General features: G+C 39.2%; 1 protein-coding gene across 1 annotated transcript; it reads left to right on the top strand.

The window, feature by feature from the left end:
- The first annotated feature begins 1385 nt into the window (after positions 1-1385).
- Positions 1386-21909, top strand: LOC133651022 (dual specificity protein kinase CLK1-like). Its single transcript, XM_062048888.1, has 13 exons — positions 1386-1660; positions 4806-4898; positions 4978-5066; positions 7154-7280; positions 7365-7431; positions 12888-13001; positions 13074-13240; positions 13313-13407; positions 13475-13604; positions 13678-13760; positions 14696-14775; positions 20319-20409; positions 20498-21909. The coding sequence occupies exons 2-13, from the start codon at positions 4862-4864 to the stop codon at positions 20648-20650; spliced, it is 1233 nt and encodes a 410-aa protein (XP_061904872.1). The 5' UTR covers positions 1386-1660; positions 4806-4861; the 3' UTR covers positions 20651-21909.
- Positions 21910-25714: the final 3805 nt, after the last annotated feature.

Raw genomic sequence — 25714 nt, 5'->3', positions numbered from 1 at the left:
ATTATTCACTCAGTTTCACCTCACTTCATAGCGTAAGGTAGAGATCCCCTTTAGTGCGTCGGTATCCAATCCATTCCACTTGTTCATATAGAAAATGCCCACATCACTCAAAATCCAGTCCGCATTTCCTCTGCGACCTTGCTTGCGGTCCTGCAGGTGTACGAAGCACATTAACACACAGCACTGCAGAACAAGAACCTTGTGTCTGCAATTGTAAATAATTTATTTTTTAAGTTTTGTGTTTCTTGTAGAATCTATATAAAGTAATATACATTAGCCTATTGTTAAAATAATGAAAAAAACATAATTAAATATATTTGTTTTATTGTATTGTTACATTAATAGCTGTTGTATTATTATAGGATGGCTTGTTAAACATTTCATAGGATTTTCAGAGGGTGGAAAAACCAAGACATTTAATATAAAATGTAAAATGAATAAATACATAAAAATAAAAATAAAAAAATGGTTAAAAGCCATCGTCCCAGGGAGCATTTAATTTCGTCCGGTGCATTCTACGTTAATCTCAAACCCTGGAAATTGCATTTTATTGTTTGCATTATTTGTTTCAGCATTGTACTTTGAAGATGGTCCCTCAGCTCTTTGACAGCTTTGGCTCTTTTTCAGATCAGCAGATGGACTCTAAGTCTTTCTTATTTACAGTATATATAAAAGTTTGTAATTTCTATTCAGACTTCCATATATATTTAATTTCCTTAACGGCTTGCCATAATATATATATATATAAATATATTATATACAGGCCAAATTATCCCGATCCAGATATTACCTTTAATTCAAGTAATTAAGTAATATTTCCAGGGCTTGAATTTACAACCATTTTAGTCACATATGTGCTCAAAATGTAATCTGTGCAAATTCAAAATATTTGGGAACAAACAATTATTGTATTGTGAGCGAAAGTGGTGGCGTTAGCCTCTATGTTGTGAAGTAATAACATAGAGGCTAATGCCATGACTTTCATTGTGTTTCAGTGTATCTTGAAGGATCATGCAAAGTCATTGTTTCTTGTTGATGCTGTAAACAAAATGTCACTGTGCAAACCCATGTTTGTTGTTGTACTGAACACACATTGAAAATAAACCCACTGAAATAATAATAATAACAATGATTATTTTTTAAGTCTTTGTTAGCCGTTTGTGAAGTTTTGTGCTTGTGCGCTACGTTCGCTCGCATCCTGTGAAACTCCTGGGGGCTAAGCCCCCCCTGTCCTTAAAAGTTAGTGACGCCCCTGCCTAATGACCTATTTTCCCTGAAGGGGCCATCATAGTTTCACATTATCTTCTCGCCTCTCTGAAGGCTACACGCCTATGCTCAATGGGGGGTAGTAAACAAGACGGCGGCCTCGAGGAAGCTGTGCAGAGCCTTCTAGCAAAAGAGAGAGAGAGATCGTGTGAAGGGCTTTAAAGACTATGTATAGCTTTGAAAACAGAGAAGCTGCAATAAGTGTTGCAGGAGTCTGGGGAGCCTATGGCCAGAGCTTTGAATACCAGGAGGATTCACGGCGGACTTACTAGCTGCAAACATCCGACGCCCTTGTCCCGCGTTGGACGTGGACTTGAACTTCTTTTCTGTGGATAAATGAAGCAGGAGCGCCGATAACGGGCGTGTAACCGAGGAACATTTCACATTTTGTGAGGTAGGGTTTAGGGGTTAACAGGGTTAGGGGTTACCATAATATACTTTTACAAATACATACGCCCACTTGACTCCACTTGTGTGTTTAAAGGTTGCTATTTTTTTGCTCCGTTTCCATCGAGCAATACGATTCAGTTGAGTATGGTTTGGGTCTGGTCAACATTGATCAGGCGTGATGGTGATAACTACAAAACCCAAAACCAGGGAAGTTGGCACGTTGTGTAAATCGCAAATAAATACAGAATATAATGGTTTGCAAATCCTTTTCAACTTATATTCAGTTGAATAGACTGCAAAGACAAGATATTTACGGTTCGAACTGAGAAACTTTTTTTTGCAAATAATCATTAACTTAGAATTTAATGGCAGCAACACATTGCAAAAAGTTGGCACAGGGGCATTTTACCACTGTGTTACATGACCTTTCCTTTTAACAACACTCAGTAAACGTTTGGGAACTGAGGAGACCAATTTTTGAAGCTTTTCAGGTGGAATTATTTCCCATTCATGCTTAATGTACAGCTTAAAGGCCTACTGAAACCCACTACTACCGACCACGCAGTCTGATAGTTTATATATCAATGATGAAATCTTAACATTGCAACACATGCCAATACGGCCGGGTTAACTTATAAAGTGCAATTTTAAATTTCCCGCCACACTTCCGGTTGAAAAAGCCTTCGGAGGATGACGTATGCGTGTGACGTAGCCCGGGGAACAGAGGTATGCCTTCCCCATTGAATACAATACAAAAAAGCTCTGTTTTCATTTCATAATTCCACAGTATTCTGGACATCTGTGTTGGTGAATTTTTGCAATTTGTTTAATGAACAATGGAGGCTGCAAAGAAGAACGTTGTAGGTGGGATTGGTCACGGTGTATAGCGGCTGGCTGTAGCAACACAACAAGGATTACTCACTTGGATAGCAGACGCGCTAGCCGATGCTAACCGCCCACCGGCCACCGCACGGATGATCGGGTGAAGTCCTTCTTCGCGCCGTTGATCGCTGGAACGCAGGTGAGCACGGGTGTTGATGAGCTGGGCAGATGAGGGCTGGCTCGCGTAGGTGGAGCGCTAATGTTTTTATCATAGCTCTGTGAGGTCCGGTTGCTAAGTTGCCAAGTCAGCCTTAGCGTCGTTAGCAACAGCATTGTTAAGCTTTGCCAGGCTGAGATCTATTAGCCGTGTAGTTACATGTACATGGTTTAATAGTATTGTTGATCTTCTGTCTATCCTTCCAGTCAGGGATTTATTTCTTTTGTTTCTATCTGCATTTGAGACAGATGCTATCACGTTAGCTCATGCTAAAGAGCTTCGTCGATGTATTGTCGTGGAGATAAAAGGCACTGAATGTCCATTTCTCTTTCTCTACTCTCATTTTCAATATGATATAGTATCCGAGGTGGTTTAAAATACAAATCCGTGATCCACAATAGAAAAAGGAGAGGGTGTGGAATCCAATGAGCCAGCTTGTACCTAAGTTACGGTCAGAGCGAAAAAAAAATATGTATTTCACTGCATTCTAGTCCGTCACTCTAACGTTCCTCGTCCAAGAATCTTTCATCCTCGCTCAAATTAATGGGGTAATGGTCCGAATAGCTCTAGCTGCGTTGAAAACAATAGGAAAATAGGAGGGAGTGAACAACTGACAACGTCACGCTACTTCCGGTAGGGGCAAGGTTGTTTTTTTTATCAGAGACCAAAAGTTGCGAACTTTATCGACGTTGTTCTATACTAAATCCTTTCAGCAAAAATATGGCAATATCGCAAAATGATCAAGTATGACACATAGAATGGATCTGCTATCCCCGTTTAAATTTAAAAAAAATCATTTCAGTAGGCCTTTAAGTTGTTCAACTGTTGTGGTATTTTAGGCTTCATATTGTGCCAAACATTTTTTCAATGGGGGACAGGTCTGGACTACAGGCAGGCCAGTCTAGTACCAGAACTATTTTACTATGAAGCCACGCTGTTGTAACACGTGGCTTGGCACTGTCTTGCTGAAATAAGCAGGGGCGTCCATGATAACGTTGCTTGGATGGCAACATATGTTGCTCCAAAACCTGTATGTACCTTTCAGCATTAATGGTGCCTTCACAGATGTGTAAGTTACCCATGCCTTGGGCACTAATACACCCCCATACCATCACAGATGCTGGCTTTTGAACTTGGCGCCTATAACAGTCCGGATGGTTCTTTTCCTCTTTGGTCCGGAGGACAAAACGTCCACAGTTTCCGAAAACAATTTGAAACGTGGACTCGTCAGACCACAGAACACTTTTACACTTTGTATCAGTCCATCTTAGATGAGCTCGGGCCCAACGAAGCCGGCGGCGTTTCTGGGTGTTGTTGATAAATGGCTTTCGCTTTGCCTAGTAGAGTTTTAACTTGCACTTACATATGTGGCAACAAACTGTAGTTACTGACAGTGGTTTTCTGAAGTGTTCCTGAGCCCAGGTGATGATATCCTTTACACACTGATGTCGCTTTTTGATGCAGTACCGCCTGAGGGATCGGACGTTTTCGGCATTGCTGCTTACGTGCAGGGATTTTGTCCAGATTCCGTCAACCTTTTGATGATATTACGGACTGTAGATGGTGAAATCCCTAAATTCCTTGCAATAGCTGGTTGAGAAATGTTGTTCTTAAACTGTTCGACAATTTGCTCACGCATTTGTTCACAAAGTGGTGACCCTCGCCCCATCCTTGTTTGTGAATGACTGAGCATTTCATGGAAGCTGCTTTTATACCCAATCATGGCACCCGCCTGTTCCCAGTTAGCCTGTTCACCTGTGGGATGTTCCAAATAAGTGTTTGATGAGCATACGCAGTCTTTTTTGGCACTTGTGCCAGCTTTTTTGAAACAAGTTGCAGGCATCAAATTCCAAATGAGCTAATATTTGCAAAAAAAATAACAAAGTTTACCAGTTAGAACGTTAAATATCTTGTCTTGCAGTCTATTCAATTGAATGCGATTTACACAATGTGCCAACTTCACTGGTTTTGGGTTTTGTACATAATTCATCTGACAAATTCAGTAATACCAAACTGATTTGAACCATACCCCTTGGCGGGAAGAAGTCTTTGAAGTACAATCAAGGTGCAACCATGCATAATGTGCTGACCTGATCTGTCACCTGTCCAGGTACAATCAGCTCTTCTTGGAGGTAAAGTAGGGCTACCCAAACCAAAATCCGCACCATGGGCAGGAAGGAAGAGGAATTTGGTTACTTGTTAGGTATTTCTCCATGGATGTTGTTTAGTCATTTTTCACTCCCTGTTCAGCTATAAATCAACACAGTCTTTTTTTCTGGTAGACAACAATGCAGCCAACACAGAAGTTCATACAAAGACCGGTAGCACAGACCAATGCAGCCAACACAGCTCCACGGAGACGCACAAGTCGGTATGTAGGTTTTTCTTAATGTTGGTGTTACTGATTTTCACTGTATGCCTGCCTTCTTCACTGGTCTATCTTAACCTCATCCTGTGAGACCTGGGGCCGTATTTATCAAGCGTCTTAGAGTGCCATTTTACACTTAAGTCCTGAGAATTTGCGAAATGTAGTCCTACTCTCAAACTTAAGAATAAAAGCTATTTATCAACTTTCTTAAGTCTAAGAATCACTCCTACTCTCCACGATATTTAAGAGGCCTTCAGAGGTGTCCTAAGTGGTTAGGAGTTGCCAGTGGGGGATGGCACTGAGGCGAGAGAGACGTGCGCGAACGTTCAGGGAGCGGAAGGATGTCCTGGCTTTGTTTGATGACGAGCAGCTGATCAAACGGTATCGTTTAGACAGAGCGGGTGTTATTTTTGTCACAGATTTAATAAGGGGCGTCATCTCATCAGCAACATCACGCAACAGTGTCTCCTCCTCTCGCCAGTTTGGTTTTCTTTTCGATTCCATGTTGATTTCTGCATGTGGCTGCAGTGGGCTAGTATATATAGAGCCACCCACACCAGTTTCAAATTAGTTGCCTAAGTAATGAATTGGAAAGAAAAGGAAACATTTATTTTTGATTCATTGCCAATATTGTTTGTTTGTTTTGCATTATTTTGTAGTTTATTGTCAAAATATACACTCCCATTGTCCACTTAAATATTTCTAAGATATTTCTTTATTCTTAGACAAGGGATTCCCTTCCGTGATTGGTCATTTCTATGGACACAGAAATGACATCACCTAAAATTCCGTTTACGGCACATAGTAATGTCGTAATTCAGCTCTGAGTGTGACACTTAAGATTCAGGGGCCGTACTTATCAAGCTTCTTAGAATTACTTCTAAGAAGTCTGCTAAGAGTTGACTTAAGAGTAAATACATTCTTCGCTGAAAGCTGCACTTAAAAGTTAGTTATCAAGCGTCTTACTCACACTTTCAGCAAAGTGTAGGACTGAATCTTAAGTGTCACACTCAGAGCTGAATTACGACATTACTATGTGCCGTAAACGGAATTTTAGGTGACGTAATTTCTGTGTCCATAGAAATGAGCAATCACGGAAGAGAATCCCTTGTCTAAGAATAAAGAAATATCTTAGAAATATTTAAGTGGACAATGGGAGTGTATATTTTGACAATAAACTACAAAATAATACAAAACAAACAAACAATATTGGCAATGAATCAAAAATAAATGTTTCCTTTTTGTTGCACCTTTCCTGCTTCCTGCTCCCAGACCGTAACAAAGAGGCAGGGGAGACACTTCTCCAGGATGTATGCTCGGGGCAACACCCTTTACTTTACCCGGCAGTGGGTCTCCACAGCGGACGACTTTAGAGTGAATGATGAGTCCGGCGATTAGTTGCAAATCTTGCATTATTGATTGCTTGCACACAGCCAATCCAACACAAAACAAACTAGTCCCCGCTCGCACTCGCAATACCGCTCCCTCTCTTCTCTCGCCCACACACTCACTGACGTCACTCACCTCACATGCTGTAACCTAGCTACTACTAGCTACTAGCTAGCTACTCTCATAACATTTTCTTTCCAATTCATTAATTAGGCAACTAATTTGAAACTGGTGTGGGTGGCTCTATATATACTAGTCCACTGCAGCCACATGCAGAAATCAACAAGGAATCGAAAATTATTAAATCTGTGACAAAAATGATAAGTACGGCCCCAGTCCTACACTTCACTGAAAGTGTGAGTAAGACGCTTGATATCTAACTTTTAAGTGCAGCTTTCAGCGAAGAATTTCTTTACTCATAAGTCAACTCTTAGCAGACTTCTTAGGAGTAATTCTAAGAAGCTTGATAAATACGGCCCCAGGTCTTCTTAGTCTAGATCTTCCTCATCTTCCAAACACCTACCTTGGCAGAACCAGATAAAAACATGAAACTAATTTTGGTTGGAAAAAGACTTTGAAAGCATCACCCCTTTAATACATGATAAACAGAACATTGCACTAAAAATGAGCCAGAAATAATAAGGTTTGGGTGATTGATAGAACGCCGCTCGGATGGTTAGCACGTTCCCCTTTGGTTCCAGCTCGAGTCAACTTACCTTGGTAGCGATGACGACGAGGTTCGAAGAAGTCAAGCTGGTCAGAGCTGCGACTATGGAGAAGAAGAGGGTCACCTGGTCTACCACATTGGCCTCCTGCTTGAGGAACGCTGTATGTGACGTCTTTGGTCTTTGGACAAATGAACCCAAATTGTGGAGCCAACAGTCCTGTCACTAATTGTGTGTTTGTTCCCAGATGAGGTGGTCTCTACACTGGGAGCAGGTGCCTTTGGAAAGGTTGTGGAATGTTTTGATCGTGACAAGTAAGCTATGTTTTTGGTACAAATGGTAAATAAGGGGCTTTACCTCTTTGGTTGTTGGTGAATCCCAGATGAAACAAATGAGGCCCGGTTCTAAACAAGAATTCTAGTTTCCTTTTGTGTGTGAGGCACTACTAGGTATGTAACGGTGTGATACATTCATATCACGGTTCATTATTATCACAATATTGTTGAATGTGCTCAACAATGTGTCTTGTATTCATGTTAGTATTTAAGCCAGCTACTTCTCCAGGAAATGAGCAGTATTGCCACAAATATTTCAAAGTGCGGTAATCAGATACGGTTCTGTAATAATTGAAATTTGAAATGGTAATAATTGTTACATCCTTCGTGCAACACATAATAGAAGGTTCCATAAAGGTCTTTCAGGCTACAGGATCCTGTTTGGACCCTCCACTATGATTTAGTAGCCCCTTAAGTTTTTATTTTATTTGCAAGTGCAAATATTGACTAAATCTACCGTAATTTCCGAACTATAAGCCGCAACCATTTTCCCAGTCCTTGTACCATGCGGCTAACCTAGGAGTTCTTAACCTTTTTGACATCGAGGCACAACTTTTCCACTACAGAGGAGCCCAGGGCCCACCTAAATATTACCACTAAATTTGTAATCCTACGCTTGAATTTGATCGTATTCAATAATTTTATCTAACTTACACACAGTTTAACAGTATAAACCTAGTCAAATGATACGAAACCATGTGTTAAACACTAAGATCAATATTTTATTCAACACATACATCTTAGGCTAAGGTCAGTATGGTCAATAAGTAGCAACCAAATATACTGCATAAGGGATTTCGCAGTGCTAAAATAATTGAATTAGTAATAAGGGACAAGCGGTAGAAAATGGATGGATGGATGGATAGTAATAATATTAATAATATATACGCTTCTTAATTAAACTGTCAGAAAATTGAAGTGCAAATGAAAAGATCGCTTCACCACTTTAGTCATAATTTTTGCGCTTAAGAAACTTCTCTATGACTTAAAGGCCTCTGAAATTAATTTTTTTTATTTAAACGGGGATAGCAGATCCATTCTATGTGTCATACTTGATCATTTTGCGATATTGCCATATTTTTGCTGAAAGGATTTAGTATAGAACAACGTCGATAAAGTTCGCAACTTTTGGTCTCTGATGAAAAAAAAACCTTGCCCCTACCGGAAGTAGCGTGACGTTGTCAGTTGTTCACTCCCTCATATTTTCCTGTTGTTTTCAACGCAGCTAGAGCTATTCGGACCGAGAAAGCGACGATTACCCCATTAATTTGAGCGAGGATGAAAGATTCGTGGACGAGGAACGTTAGAGTGACGGACTAGAATGCAGTGAAATACATATTTTTTTTCGCTCTGACCGTAACTTAGGTACAAGCTGGCTCATTGGATTCCACACTCTCTCCTTTTTCTATTGTGGATCACGGATTTGTATTTTAAAGCACCTCGGATACTATATCCTCTTGAAAATGAGAGTCGAGAACACGAAATGGACATTCACAGTGCCTTTTATCTCCACGACAATACATCGACGAAGCTCTTTAGCATGAGCTAACGTGATAGCATCTGTCTCAAATGCAGATAGAAACAAAATAAATAAATCCCTGACTGGAAGGATAGACAGAAGATCAACAATACTATTAAACCATGTACATGTAACTACACTGTTAATAGATCTCAGCCTGGCAAAGCTTAACAATGCTGTTGCTAACGACGCTAAGGCTGACTTAGCAACTTAGCAACCGGACCTCACAGAGCTATGATAAAAACATTAGCGCTCCACCTCCGCCAGCCAGCCCTCATCTGCTCTGCTCATCAACACCCGTGCTCACCTGCGTTCCAGCGATCGACGGCGCGACGAAGGACTTCACCCGATCATCCATGCGGTGGCCGGTGGGCGGCTAGCATCGGCTAGCGCGTCTGCTATCCAAGTGAGTAGTCCTTGTTGTGTTGCTACAGCCAGCCACTATACACCGATCCCACCTACAACGTTCTTCTTTGCAGCCTCCATTGTTAATTAAACAAATTGCAAAAGATTCACCAACACAGATGTCCAGAATACTGTGGAATTATGAAATGAAAACAGAGCTTTTTTGTATTGTATTCAATGGGGAAGGCATACCTCGGTTCCCCGGGCTACGTCACGCGCATACGTCATCCTCCGAAGGCTTTTTCAACCGGAAGTGTGGCGGGAAATTTAAAATTGCACTTTATAAGTTAACCCGGCCGTATTGGCATGTGTTGCAATGTTAAGATTTCATCATTGATATATAAACTATCAGACTGCGTGGTCGGTAGTAGTGGGTTTCAGTAGGCCTTTAAGGGCCACACTTCTGTGTCATTACTGCTACAAGTGGTGGAAAAGTGTATTACAACTGAGTGCCGCTGCGGCCCATACGGACCACAGCTGAAAAAACAATAATTTTTTGGCACCCCTCTAGGGGGCGCTCACGGCCCAACAATGGACCGGCCCTATGATTAGGAAACATTGGCTTATACCAGGGGTGTCAAACTCATTTTAGATCGGGGGCCACATATAGAAAAACCTACTCCGAAGTGGGCCAGACTGGTAAAATCATGGCACGATAACTTAAAAATAAAGACAACTTCAGATAGTTTTTTTTTGTTTAAGAATTAATGTTGTTGTTTTTTTACACTTACGTGTCGCAGTTAAAACTATTCTATCTTTATTTGACGTTATTTATACTTTCTGAATAAATGATGTGATAATGTTCATCAGTCAACTTATTTGTGTTCATTTTCAATCTATCAAGACAAAAAAAATATCAAAATCAAATTACAGGATGTTATTTATGTAGTTTGCTCATTTTCCTCGACGGTGCACTAACATGTGGTTTATTTTTTTTACATATGTAGCATAATCTACAAAGAATTGCTATTGCGACATCTGGTGGACACATTTAGAACAGCGGTTTCTTTCATTCAAAAATTGTGGCTCATTTTTATACTTAGCAAACTCATCCCGCGGGCCGGGTAATACCTGTTCACGGGCCTGATCCGGCCCGTGGGCCATACATTTGACATCCCCTGGCTTATACAATAATGACGCTAAGTGATGGATTGTTTCCGGGTTCACGAGCTTTATGCCACCAATAAATGTAGCTCCGTCATATCAGACCATCGAAATTGCTGAACTGGTCACAGTCCATTATGAGTGGGAGGCTTGGATGACTAGCGGCGAGAAATCATTCACACAAACTGTTCGAATGTGCAAAACAACTTTTGCCCAAGTCTGGTAGTGGATCTTGAGAGCATGGTGCAGTGTCAAAAAAATCCATTACCACCAACGGGTATCGAAAGGTTGGACTGCTGCATGTTAAAGAAGACGGCACAAGCTCAGAAGCGAATTGGCCTTGAGACGAAAGTGAAATGGAGGCTGAGAAAATGTCGGACGAAGCAATTCTGAGTCTGTTCAAGGACACCAGTGAAGACAACTTAAGGAGTTTCAATGCGCAGGAGGAGGAGGAGGAGGATGAAGATAGTGCTCAGTGACTTTTCCGGTAGACTACTTTTCTTAAATTTGTGAAATAAACAAAAGCGCCTGTGTAAATATTTCATGTTTCAATGTGTACACCTGTGACTTATAAACGTATGCGGCCTATATACAGTACAGGCCAAAAGTTTGGACACCTTCTCATTCAATGCGGTTTCTTTATTTTCATGACTATTTACATTGTAGATTGTCACTGAAGGCATCAAAACTATGAATGAACACATGTGGAGATATGTACTTAACAAAAAAGGTGAAATAACTGAACACATGTTTTGTATTCTAGTTTCTTCAAAATAGCCACCCCTTGCTCTGATTACTGCTTTGCACACTCTTGGCATTCTCTGGATGAGCTTCAAGAGGTAGTCACCTGAAATGGTTTTCACTTCACAGGTGTCAAAGTTTTGATGCCTTCAGTGACAATCTACAATGTAAATCAGGGGTCACCAACCTTTTTGAAACCAAGGGCTACTTCTTGGGTACTGATTAATGCGAAGGGCTACCAGTTTGATACACACTTAAATAAATTGCCAGAAGTAGCCAATTTGCTCAATTTACCTTTAACTCTGTTATTATTAATAATTAATGATATTTATCTTTGTGGAAACACTGATCATCTTAATGATTTCTCACAATAAATATATATAGAAACAGATAAATATCAATATGCAACACTTTATTTTTATATTTTCTCTAAGTGCACATTTTTCAAATTGAACATTTTCAAATGATCACTTCTAAGACAGTCTTGTGAAATCACAATATCCCATTTTAACTAGCTAGCCACTAACATTTTTTAACAAATCATGAATTACTTTGCACCATGTTTGTACAAATAATAACTCATGTAAAATACAAAAGTAAACTCTCAAATTTTTAAATCATGTCACACTTTGAACTGGACACCAAATCTGTTTTCTGTTTCTTTGTCAGTTAGTGGTAAGCCTGGCATTGCATGCTGTTAACTAGTGTGTTGTACTCTGGTGTGTAACTTGACACTGCAACTCTGAGTGAGTCTTGCAGATGTGCATCAGTGAGGCGTGTTCTGTGTTTGTTCTTGATGAAGTTCATGTCAGAAAAGGCTGATTCACAAAGATAAGATTTTTCCTCATTGTTTGCGGAACATTCTTAATCTTTTGGACATATTTTCACAGCAATCTGGCCTTAAGCTTAATTATGATAAATGTAAAATGTTAAGGATCGGAAATCTAAAGGGAACGTCCTTTCGAATGGAATGCAAAGTGCCTGTTTTGTGGACAGATGGACCAGTTAACATACTTGGTGTTGTTGTCCCAGAAAATCTGGAAGATCTAGGCTCAGTAAATTATGATAATCGACTAAGAAAGCTGGACAAATTTTTTTTTTTTAGAACAGGCCCGCGGGCGACTCATCTGGTCCTTACGGGCGACCTGGTGCCCGCGGGCACCGCGTTGGTGACCCCTGATGTAAATAGTCATGAAAATAAAGAAAACGCATTGAAATGAGAAGGTGTGTCCAAACTTTTGGCCTGTACTGTATGTACAAAATAAAATGAGGAAAAAAATGTAAGTAGGTGCGGCTTATTTTTAGGTGCACTATATTGTAAATTGTGGAGGGGGGCATGGCCTGCGGGACTGCAGCTAAGCAGGGTGTGCCAGGATTGGCCTCAATCACCTGTCGCTCTGTTATAAGCAGCAGCCAGGAGGAGAGACGTGGTGGAGTGGGAGTTGGAGTGAGAGCGAGAGTGGGACAGAGACGAACAGACAATTGCTGAAAAGCAACAGAAAGACTTTATTTGGAAAAATAAAACTTCATTGTGAATCTGAACTGGGCTCTCATGTCGGTGTGTGGTGGTCCAGAGAACCCACTAGGGGGCAACCTCCACATCCATAAATTATGATTCAAGGATCCATTCTTGCAGCATCTGCAATGTTTTTTTTTTCTATCACAGAGGCCTGCGTGCAGCAGTGAAGATTGTGCGGAAGTTCGAAAGCTTCCGTGAAGTGGCAAAGTCCGAGATCACAGTCCTGAAAGAGATCAACATGTTGGACGACGACAACAGATTGTAAGAACAACTTCGGAAGAGATAAAAATCTGTGATGTTTTCTTTGATAATAATTCCCTTGGCCTATGCCAGCGCCTGTGTCCGGATGCTGGAGTGGTTCGAGCACCAAGGCCACGTGTGTATGGTGTTTGAACTGCTGGGCCTCAGCACCTATGAGGTCCTTTGCCAGACTGACTTCCTGCCGTACAGCGTGGACCAGATCCGAGACATGGCCTTCCAGATCTTTAAAGCCGTCAGCTGTGTGTGAGGAGTGTTTGTCAGAAATTGGGACAGCCTGGAAGGAACTAGATGTTGATTTTTTTTGGTTACAGTCCTGCATCGTAATAAGTTGACCCACACTGACCTAAAACCAGAGAACATCCTGTTTGTGTGCTCTGACTACAACCTGGAGTACAACAACGACACGGTAAAGGTCTTTCGCTGCCCAGTATGATAGTAAAGCCTGACGTCTTTACTGCATTTGTGCGCATCAGAAACGTGACGAAAGGAGGATGAGGAGTCTGGACGTTAAGGTGGTGGATTTCGGAACCGCCACGTTCGACCATGAACACCATCAATCGCTGGTGTCGACTCGCCACTATCGAGCTCCGGAGATCATACTAGGTAAACAGATGCACACAAACATTTATGCTTAATAATTCATCTTATGATAATACATGTTGTGTTTTGTGGTCAGATCTCGGCTGGAATCAGTCATGTGATGTTTGGAGTTTGGCCTGCGTTCTCATGGAGTACTATCTTGGACAGACACTCTTCCCGGTACCATATCCTACACCAGACCTAGGCAAATTAAGGCCCGTGGGCCGCATGCGGCCCGTTGAGCTCTTCAATCTGGCCTGCCGGACATTCCTAAATATTTGTTTTTAGATCTTTAAGATCGAAACTGTAGCTGCTCTATTATTATGTGCAGTGGTGTTTTCAATTGACCGTAAGTCTTGAACTATACAAAGTATTTCAATGGTTGGAATCTGCGCTTTTGCATGATATACTAGTTACTATGGTAATCTAATTAGTTACTATGGTAATCTAAATAGTTACTATGGTAATTTAAGTCACAGCAGCTCAGACGAGGCACCAAGCAGTGTGGGTGGGGAACTTTTCCAGAGCGGCCAGCCTGAAATGCGGGTGTCAAAGACAGACGTGGAAGGAGATTTTTACAGCAAAGTTCTAAAGCTTAGTGATATATCAGATGTATCAGATTCTAGTTGGGGTTTTTTTTTATTTACCCTTCGCGTTCATATTTCGCTGGGTTTGTTGCATTTTTGTTGCGTTTCCCTTGTTTGTAAAATATGTCAATCAAGAGGGAGTGTGAAGTTCATATTTGGTCAATATTCAGTGTTTTATCGGTCATAGTTAGTATTGTAAATCCCAAATTCTTTATTTTCATGTACATTCTGGATGTCTCATTCTATGAAAAAAATTAAAAATTCCCTTCCATTTTTTAAGGCGGTCTGTCATAACGTTTTTAGCATTTTATTTTGAGGTTTTTGTATTAGTGTTCCTAAAAATCAGATATACCGACCCCCAGACACATTTTTTTCTCTAAATTTGGCGCCCGGGTCAAAATAATTGCCCAGGCCTGTCCTACACCTTATCACTCCTATTGTAAAACTTCCTCAATTTGCTGGTGTTTTTCATCCAGATTGTCCCAGAGATGGTAACGCTCGCCGCATCTTTTGTGCTCTTTGTTTCAGACCCACGACAGTAAAGAACATCTAGCCATGATGGAGAAAATCATAGGACCAATCCCTCCGCACCTGCTGAAACTCACCAGGTCACACAAATGTTTTTAATCCTTGCGTAGGAACAGTTTAAGAACATTTGAATATGATAACTGCAAATCAATTTGTAGCTTGTGCATCACTTGAAACACAGGGGGGAAAAAACATGCACATAAATGACAGCGTCATCAATATACAGCTAAGTCCAAGTCCCTTTTCAATCAATCATCAATCAAACTTTATTTATAAAGCACTTTTCATACATAAAAGAAACGCAAACACGGTTTTAGGGTACCAAATACGGTTGTAGGGTACCAAACACTGCTTTAGGGTACCAAATACGGTTGTAGGGTACCAAATACGGTTGTAGGGTACCAAACACGGCTTTAGGGTACCAAATACAGTTGTAGGGTAACAAACAGAGTTCTAGGGTAACAATCAAAAACACTGTTGTAGGGTACTAAACACACATGTAGTTGTAGTGTAGCAAACACGACTTTCGGGTACCAAACACAGACTTGTAAGGTAACAATCAAAAAATGCTGTTGTAGGGTACTAAACACACATGTAGTTATAGGATACCAAATACGGTTTTAGGGTACCAAATGCAGTTGTAGGGTACCAAATACAGTTGTAGGGTACCAAACACTGCTTTAGGGTACCAAATACAGTTGTAGGGTACCAAACACAGACTTGTAGGGTAACAATCAAAAACACTGTTGTAGGGTACTAAACACACTTGTAGTTGTAGGGTAGCAAACACGGCTTTCGGGTAACAAACACAGACTTGTAAGGTAACAATCAAAAAATGCTGTTGTAGGGTACTAAACACACACGTAGTTATAGGATACCAAACACGGTTTTAGGGTACCAAATACGGTTGTAGGGTACCAAACACTGCTTTAGGGTACCAAATACGGTTGTAGGGTACCAAACACTGCTTTAGGGTACCAAATACAGTTGTAGGGTACCAAACACAGACTTGTAGGGTAACAATCAAAAACACTGTTGTAGGGTACTAAACACACTTGTAGTTGTAGGGTAGCAAACACGGCTTTCGGGTAACAAACACAGACTTGTAAGGTAACAATCAAAAAATGCTGTTGTAGGGTACTAAACACACACGTAGTTATAGGATACCAAACACGGTTTTAGGGTACCAAATACGGTTGTAGGGTACCAAACACTGCTTTAGGGTACCAAATACGGTTGTAGGGTACCAAACACTGCTTTAGGGTACCAAATACAGTTGTAGGGTACCAAACACGGCTTTAGGGTATCAAATACATATGTAGGGTACCAAACACAGAGTTGTAGGGTAACAATTTTTTAAAAAAAACACAAAGTTAATAAAAATACCCCGGTGACCCAAATCCCCCATTATCACATAGATATGCACGAACACAGATACCAAACACAAATACAAACACACACAACATACACACACATGCAACTATATGGACCAATGATTGCATGGCTGAGTACAGAGGAGACATGTGAGTAAACACTATATCACTGGAGCCATCTGCACCAGGAGGTCATCAGACCATGGCCACCAGCAGGCCTGGCCCTAACCAATCTGGCGCCCGACGCAAGATTTTAGGTGCCCCCCCCCCCACATCGGCAGTGAAGTGTATATACTCACAAGAAACCGAATAGCTTTGTCTTTGACCTTTTTTTTTACTTAAAGAAAGCAAATTAACATATTATATGAGAATGTTATGTTATGATTATCTTTAACCAAATCACAGCAGTGCTCAAATTAAAAAACAGCATTCCCTCTCATGTGATATTGCTTAATTAACATTAATGATGTGCACTTTAACAACTAGGCTTACAACTATACCTAATATATAAAGGGGTGGAAAAGTGACTATTACCTGCAGGGCAAACATTAGCTAACCAGAAGGCAATAACAATGTAAACAAAAAACACCTGCTTAAAAGATCTAATACAAATGTCCCTGAGGAATGTAAGGTGGGAGTACTGTAATTACCTAACGTTACATTATTATTTTCCATAACAATTTAGCCCCCTCCACAATATTAACCCGACGTTAAAACAGAACTAGCTATTTATTGATTAGCAATTGCCGAATCATGTAACATTAGCTTAATGCTAAAAAGCCAGGTTACTATCACATTCTGTAACAGACAAATAATTTAATGTAGGCTAACGTTACCTACCTGCTACCTCTGTCTTTTTCTCGTTTCTCCTCCTCTTCTTTTCTATTTTTTCTTCCCTGGGCACCTGACAGTTTTGGCCGTTTTGACATCTTGTGTTGATTTTTTGATGTGGTTAGAGTCATGATACGGGAAGGGAGGGGGCGCACCGTGCGGGGGGATGGGGGAGGGCGTAATGTTGTAACAAATAATATTTCTATTAAATAGGCTTTACTTTGCATTTTAATTAACGTGGGCTTATTTTTTGTATTTAGAAATAATAGTACCAACTTTTTTTTTTTTTTTCCTCCAACATTTGTGGCACTGGCTTGGCACCCACTGATGGACGGCGCCCTTAGCATTTGCCTATACGGCCTATGCCACGGGCCGGCCCTGGCCACCAGGACGCTGACCCAAAATCACGGCCGATGACCCCTTAGGCAGATGGCTCATCTGAGGAACGTTGGAAAATAAAAATAATAAAACTTGTAAAATAGTAAGAACCATGAATAGCGATAAAGAATAAAATACAAGTAAGACATATGAAGATTAATAAAAATAAAATGAATATACAATAAATAAATAATAAACAAATATGACTAAATAAGATCTTGCATAACTAATAGGATAAAAAGTAAAATACAAATGACTTCAATAAAATAATATCAGGTAAAAGCGAAATCAAAAAGGTGGGTCTTAAGCCTGCTTTTAAAAACATTGTTTGTGATATAGAAACTAAAAAGGGCACAGAACAGATCCTTGGCCACAAACCTGCAAACAGATTTGTGGCCTTTTGAATTGAAATAACTTCCACCGCTACTTTAGATGCATATTGGGTCTTGACGTTATTGTAATGGCGTCCCCGAATGAATAACCTGTAGCATATAGATAGGCTACTTTCTTTTAGGGACACGCTCATGCAGAGCCGCAACAAATTACAGGCATTTTTTAAAAACCTCCTCGTTGGAAATGTTTTAAAGTTTGCGTCTTCGTCATCATGCAAAAGAGCATCCAAAAATAAATAGAAGGCTTTAAATCAGTGGTTCTTAATCTTGTTGGAGGTACCGAACCCCACCAGTTTCATATGCGCATTCACCGAACCCTTCTTTAGTAATAAAAAAAAATTCAAATTCAAGACAAAGTTATATGTTTTTGGTAACACTTTAGTATGGGGAACATATTCTAAGTAACAAAGACTTAATTTAGAGTTATTAGGACACTAAGGGAACATATTCTAAGTAATAAAGACTTAATTTAAAGTTATTTGGTTAGGGTTAGAGGGTTAGGGTTATAATAAGGCCATGCCGAATAAGGCATTATTAAAGGCCTACTGAAATGAATTTTTTTTATTTAAACGGGGATAGCAGATCTATTCTATGTGTCATACTTGATCATTTCGCGATATTGCCATATTTTTGCTGAAAGGATTTAGTATAGAACAACGACGATAAAGATTGCAACTTTTGGTATCTGATAAAAAAAAGGCTTGCACCTACCGGAAGTAGCGTGACGTAGTCAGTTGAACATATACGCAAAGTTCCCTATTGTTTACAATGATGGCCGCATGAAGTGAGAGAGATTCGGACCGAGAAAGCGACAATTTCCCCATTAATTTGAGCGAGGATGAAGGATTTGTGGATGAGTAAAGTGCAAGTGAAGGACTAGTGGGGAGTTGAAGCTATTCAGATAGGGAAGATGCTGTGAGAGCCGGGGGTGACCTGATATTCAGCTGGGAATGACTACAACAGTAAATAAACACAAGACATATATATACTCTATTAGCCACAACACAACCAGGCTTATATTTAATATGCCACAAATTAATCCTGCATAAAAACACCTGCGTGTTTGTTATGCTAGCTCCTAGCTCCTCTGCTAGCTCCTAGCTCCATAGAACACGCCAATACAATTCAAACACCTGATCAACACACACAATCACTCAGCCCAAAAGACCGTTTACCTAACCCAAGGTTCATAAAGCTTATATATTTTTAAAAAGTTACGTACGTGACGCGCACATACGGTCAAGTTATCGAATGTTTAGCAGCCAAGGCTGCATACTCACGGTACCTGATATTCAGCTGGGAATGACTACAACAGTAAATAAACACAAGACATATATATACTCTATTAGCCACAACACAACCAGGCTTATATTTAATATGCCACAAATTAATCCTGCATAATAACACCTGCGTGTTTGTTATGCTAGCTCCTAGCTCCTCTGCTAGCTCCTAGCTCCATAGAACACGCCAATACAATTCAAACACCTGATCAACACACACAATCACTCAGCCCAAAAGAACGTTCACCTAACCCAAGGTTCATAAAGCTTATATATTTTAAAAAAGTTACGTACATACGCAAAAAAAAGCCAAAGCTGCATACTCACAGTAGCACGTCTGCGTCTTTGTCATCCAAATCAAAGTAATCCTGGTAAGAGTCTGTGTTGTCCCAGTTCTCTACAGGCGTCTGTGTATCCAAGTCAAAAGTCCTCCTGGTTAGAGTCTCTGTTATCCGAGTTCTTCCATCTTGACTGCATCTTTCGGGAATGTAAACAAAGAAGCGCCGGCTGTGTACTGTTGTGGCTGACTACGTTCGAAAAATACGTCCATTTCGCACCGACAACTTTCTTCTTTGCTTGCTCAGCTTCCTTCTCCATAATGCAATGAACATGATTGAAACAGATTCACGAACACAGATGTCCAGAATACTGTGGAATTATGAAATGAAAACAGAGCTTTTTCGTATTGGCTTCAATGTGGAAGGCATACGCGCATACGTCATCCTCAGAGGCGTTTCGAACCGGAAGTTTAGCGGCAAATTTAAAATGTCCCTTTATAAGTTAACCCGGCCGTATTGGCATGTGTTATAATGTTAAGATTTCATCATTGATATATAAACTATCAGACTGCGTGGTCGGTAGTAGTGGGTTTCAGTAGGCCTTTAAGTACTTAATAATGACTGGTTAAGAGTCAATATGTTACTAATTTGCATGTTAATAAGCAACTAATTAATGGTGAATATGTTCTCCATACTAAAGTGTTACCATGTTTTTTAACTGCTGCATAAAATGAACCGTGCATGAACATCACCTTGTTCAAACAACAAAACCAACACAGTGCATAAACTCACAACAAATTACACACCTGCAAACCAGTCAGCTGTTGCCGTATCCGTAATACGCCGATAGGGAGAAGTTTGTATTTACACGATGAGTCGGGTGTGTTTTGACCTCAGCCGAACCCCTGAGGCCGACTCACCGAACCCCTAGGGTTCGATCGAACCCAGGTTAAGAACCACTGCTTTAAATGGAAATGCAAGCCTTATGGTCGCGAATGAATACATGACGACCAAAGTACTACAGTGGAATGTCAGATGCTAAGATGCCATCTTTTTGTTGTACCCATGTTTGTGTGTGTTACTGTGTTCAGTAAACAACACTACGTACACAACCAGCGACTGGACTTCGACGAGAGCAGCCCCTCTGGCGAATACGTCAGGAAACACTGCAAACCTCTTAAGGTACGCGTTGGTCCACTCGGGGCCCGGGCATTCATCATCATCAGCCGCAGCAACAGGAAGTGGAAGAGTGCGTCTTGTCCCTCAACAGCACATGCGGAGGAAGAGCGAGGGCGAGCGGCAGCTGTTCGACCTGCTCGGCTGCATGCTGGAGTACGACGTGAGCAGGCGCATCACCCTGGAGGAGGCGCTGTGGCACCCCTTCTTCAGCCCCATGAGGACGCAGAAGAAGAAGCGAAGCTAACGGACGCACAGAAACCCGGTCCACATCTACCTCAACCTGCCGCGTCTCAATATCCATTTATTGCACCTGGGGATAGGCTGAATGGCAACACTAAATTGTCCCTAGTGTGTGAGTGTGAATGTTATCTGTGTGTGTTGGCCCTGCCGGGATAGGTTCTGGCGACCCCGAGAGGGACAAGCAGTAGAAAATGGATGGATGATGTTATTAGCATTCCTGTCACTTACTGACATCAGGTCGTCACATTTAGCATGCAGAAAAATTGAAAGACGCTTTATTAAAAAACAATCCAATGTAGGTAAATATATGATGGAATAATAAATAATCAAAATTATTATTGATTATAATATTACTTACTAATCATTAACTGATCATATTAATTCATATGAATAAAATGTAATTATTCCGTAAAAGAAAAAAAAACAGCCTACATTTAATGTGTGGCGCCACTACGAATTTTGATACCAAGTAAATACAAGGCCAGTATTGCTGATATTGATACCTTTTTTTCCCGATATTGAAGGATTTTGTGATTTTTGCCTTTGTTTTGTTGATCATCAATAAAATCACAATAAAACATTATGGGCAAACAAATAAAATGAAAGTGTATTATATCAACGCACTTTGTGAACATTTGATATCACAATATCAACAACATAATACAAAATGTATCCCGTCTATGTAAATACAGTTAATTGAGCAAGACATAAAGTTGATAGTGCAAAACCAAGTACCAAAGCAAAAACTATTGGTTCTCATTCCAAACTTTCGGAATTTTAGCCCCAAAGAGCTTCTATTTCCAAAAACCTATTTCCAGAGTTTGTAAACAATATGAAAATATTTACAGCATATTCAAACAACACAACAAAAAAAACAAATATGAAAATTAACTGAAAAATATGTCATCATGCAAGTGTAATCCGATAAAGATACTACTTTACTATTATACATATTTGCATTGATCTACCCACCTCTAGCCACCATTGCCTTTTTTTTCAGTGTGGCCTTAATCCTGCAAAATAATATTACAAGTTGTGTTTAATTGTTTTTTTGTGGGCCACAAATGATCGCACTTTGAACACCCTGCATAATGGTAAAAACCTGCAAAACAAAGAGAAAGTATTTTGGGGGTTTTCTGTTTTGTTATTCTTGTTAATAATGGTGAATAAATTAGTTCCTTTTGCTTTATCAAAATAATAGGGTAATTTTATGTGTGCTATATGCATATTTATTATAATATAATAGTGCTTACAAAGTACAAAGAAGAAGAATTATGAGAAATACTTCCAACCTTATTGAAAATAAGATATTCTTCATCTCAGTATGTAAATAATGACTGAATTAATTAATTACATATTACAAAACTGTTGTGTATACTAATTCATAGATGTTATTTTATCATATGAAAAGGTCAGTAAATGATTCTATATATTTGTAAACGCTTTGAAGTGGGAAAGGGGTAGGATTAAATAAGCTTTGCTTCTTCCTACTCCTTTTTGGGCATGATGTAAAATGAAATGGTGTGAAATTGTGTGATGTATTATGATGTAAGTGTGTTCATGTTCGAAATAAACTAAAGAAAGAAAGCGATGGAAGATGGATGGATGGATATATATACACACACACATAGATACTTACTCTTATATATATATATATATATATATATATATATATATATATATATATATATATATATATATATATATATATATATATATATATATATATACATACACATATATACAGTATATATCCATCATCCTTTTTCTACCGTATACACATAAACATTGTGTGTATGTATGTATATATATATATATATATATATATATATATATATATATATATATATATATATATATATATATATATATATATATATATATATATATATATATATATATACTGGATAGGATAGAATAGGAAAGGAAAGGATAGACTTGTATTTATCCCACAATGGGGAAATTATGTTGTTGTAGTGCAGGTTTTTACATACAGTAACAGAGGTAGTAGTGCGTAATGAAAAACAAAAACATTTTAATAAATACTACATATTTCTCACTAATATGTATAGATGGAAGATAAAATACAACAAAAAAAACACTAACATCCGTATTGCACACCATGAAAAAAAAAAAACTGTAAGAGGGACCTGGGTTACAATCACATAATCTAAATATGTTTAAAAAGTCAAAATCCTTTGTTTTCCATACAAAGTCTTGGAGACATCACAAGCTACATGCTCCATGTTTTTAAAAAGCTACAGTAGTTTTAGACGTGTAAACGTGAGTGCGTGTATGTGGGGTGTTGATGTTAGATTTGGGTGTGCTAGCGACCCTTTAGGAGTCTAATAATAACAAGAATAAGTAAGCAATACTTTATAAATTAACGGAGTGAAGCCTCTTGTCAGTCATTCACAATCTTTGTTTGATGTGAGTAGGCAGGACCGCTGGCTTACACACACTAGTCGCGACTCACTAGCCCGAAACACTGATAACTAACAAAAGGTGGGAGGAAAAAAAAAGATTACTAAGCCAAATGTCCCTGTGTGGGAATATTTTATCTTCGAACTGAATTGGCAACATGAGCCCATCAACATGGGCGAATACGCAAGTAAGCCGTGATTTCATTGGTAACAAAAAACACAACAAAACAACCCACCGCTGCCAGTTTTTCCCAATCGGTGCAAAAAACTGCACTTCAAGATGTTAAATATTTATTGAAGTGCAATTTTTGCTTACAAAGATTGAGTTTGATTAGTGATTTGACCTTCCAATTCCAATGGTAAAAAATACAGTGATGAAAAATATATTTTTTTGTGTTTTAAAGGGTTACTTGTATTGTTGCTATTATACTCTATGACAGGGGTCCCCAAACTTTTTGACTCGGGGGGCCGCATTGGGTTAAAAAAAATTGGGCCGGGTTGTATATATATATATATATATATATATATATATATATATATATATATATATATATATATACACACACGTTAGGTCAGAAAAAACACAGAGGCTATATCATCCCTACAAGCCTGTTTCGCAGGTTTCCCTGATTTTATAAAATCCCCCTGACGTATATTCCGCTCTACCCCGGTGTTGAGCACTGTATAACGGAAAAACCACAGAAACCTCGACTATATATATATATATATATATATATATATATATATATATATATATATATATATATATATATATATTCCGAGCGCGATGATGTCACGTTATTGATGGGAAAATGCATTTTAGACATTATGATTTGCCTGAGCGACAAGGAGACACCAAGAGTAACAATCGGTAGAAAATGGATTAGAAAGGACAGATTTAAAAAATAATAATAAAAAAATACACATTTTTTATTTTTTTTAACTTGGGACTTCCCGCTGGCCGGATTTTGGGGGCCACTGCTCTATGATGACATTAGTGCTTAAATTTGGCCACAGTTCATGTAAACTTTTAAACTATTCAACATTATCATTGTCAAATGCTTGCAATGTTATCTACACAGACAATCGTATGCTTTTAACTATTGGTGTCCAAAAATATCGAGTTTCGAATTAATCACGATTCTTACTTTTAACAATTCTTAATCGATTAAAACTAAATAATATATATATTTTTTTAAATTAATTAATTAATCTGTCCTGTTCAGCCAGCTATTTGCTGTACATATTTAGTTAAAAACAAAGGAGTGTTACTTCTCCTGTTGCCTTATTTGTATTTGACTTTGATATGATTTTTGGGTGGATGTTTTTCAAACAAAACCAGTTTTCTTTTAAGTCATACAAAAATGTATTAGAGCTGTTCATCTGTTTCATGGAAGAATGTAGTTCATCATAGTACTGGCACCCAACGTTATCAATAAAGTATTGATTTTGAATCGATCCTGAATCAAATCCCTATCCTCAAGAATCAAATCGATTCACAGCCCTAATAATAACTATGTGCAGTAGGACATGAGCATAAAATTAGTTTTAAATACCATTAAAAAGGCTTTAAAAAGCAATGAATTAGATTTGCTGATACGTGCGGAAACCCTCTATAGGTGGGGGCTCCCCGCTCCGTGTCTCCATCAGTTTGGGTTCCTGGGCCTGGAGAACGTTGAAGACGCCCACGCTCTAATACAAAACACGAATGTCCACAGCGGAAGCGTACTTGTATAACAGCAACTGAGGGTGAATTAGGCCTATTACGTGCCCCTGCTGATTAGATTATATAGACAGTGCAGCCTGCGGTCGCACTTAAGTCAATATGTATCTAACCCAACCTAGAAAGCATCCTTATGGTTTGCTTGGTAGCGCGGACAGCTGGGGAATGGAGCTTTACTTATCAAGAGCCTCGACAAACGGGGACGTTTCCATGACTGTAACGCAGGCCTGGGCAATTATTTTGACTCGGGGGCCACATTTAGAGAAAAAAATGTGTCTGGGGGCCGGTATATCTATTTTTAGGCACAATAACACAAAACCTCACAATAATGTCTGATTGAATGCTAAAAACGTTATGACAGACCGCCTTAAAAACGTAATGGAATTTTACATTTTTCTATGAACGATAAAACACTGAATATTGACCAAATATGAACGTCACACCCCCTTTCGATCGACACATTTTACAATCAAGTGAAACGCAACAAAAATGCAACAAACAGTGAAATATGAACGCGAGGCGTACAAAATAAACCCACCGACAATCTGATATATCTGATATATCACTAAGCTTTAGAACTTTGTTGTGAAAATCTCCTTGGAAACGCTTCCCGCCCATAATAAAATAAGATAAATAAATTTAAAACATTTTCTTGAATAAAAAAGAAAGTAAAACAATATAAAAACAGTTACATAGAAACTAGTAATTAATGAAAATGAGTAAAATTAACTGTTAAAGGTTAGTACTATTAGTGGACCAGCAGCACGCACAATCATGTGTGCTTACGGACTGTATCCCTTGCAGACTGTATTGATATATATTGATATATAATGTAGGAACCAGAATATTAATAACAGAAAGAAACAACCCTTTTGTGTGAATGAGTGTAAATGGGGGAGGAAGGTTTTTTGGGTTGGTGCAC

The sequence above is a fragment of the Entelurus aequoreus genome, linkage group LG05 (genome assembly GCF_033978785.1).
Source record: "Entelurus aequoreus isolate RoL-2023_Sb linkage group LG05, RoL_Eaeq_v1.1, whole genome shotgun sequence".
Classification (NCBI taxonomy): domain Eukaryota; kingdom Metazoa; phylum Chordata; class Actinopteri; order Syngnathiformes; family Syngnathidae; genus Entelurus; species Entelurus aequoreus.
Note: the sequence above shows the minus strand (reverse complement) of the source record. Positions and strands in the feature narration are given on the sequence as shown.

Coding starts and splice junctions, on each gene's coding strand:
- LOC133651022 (XM_062048888.1), top strand. CDS start 4,862: ATGGGCAGGAAGGAAGAGGAATTTGGTTACTTGTTAG. Junction 7,281..7,364: donor CCTCCTGCTTGAGGAACGCT/GTATGTGACGTC, acceptor GTTTGTTCCCAG/ATGAGGTGGTCTCTACACTG. Junction 13,002..13,073: donor TTGGACGACGACAACAGATT/GTAAGAACAACT, acceptor GGCCTATGCCAG/CGCCTGTGTCCGGATGCTGG.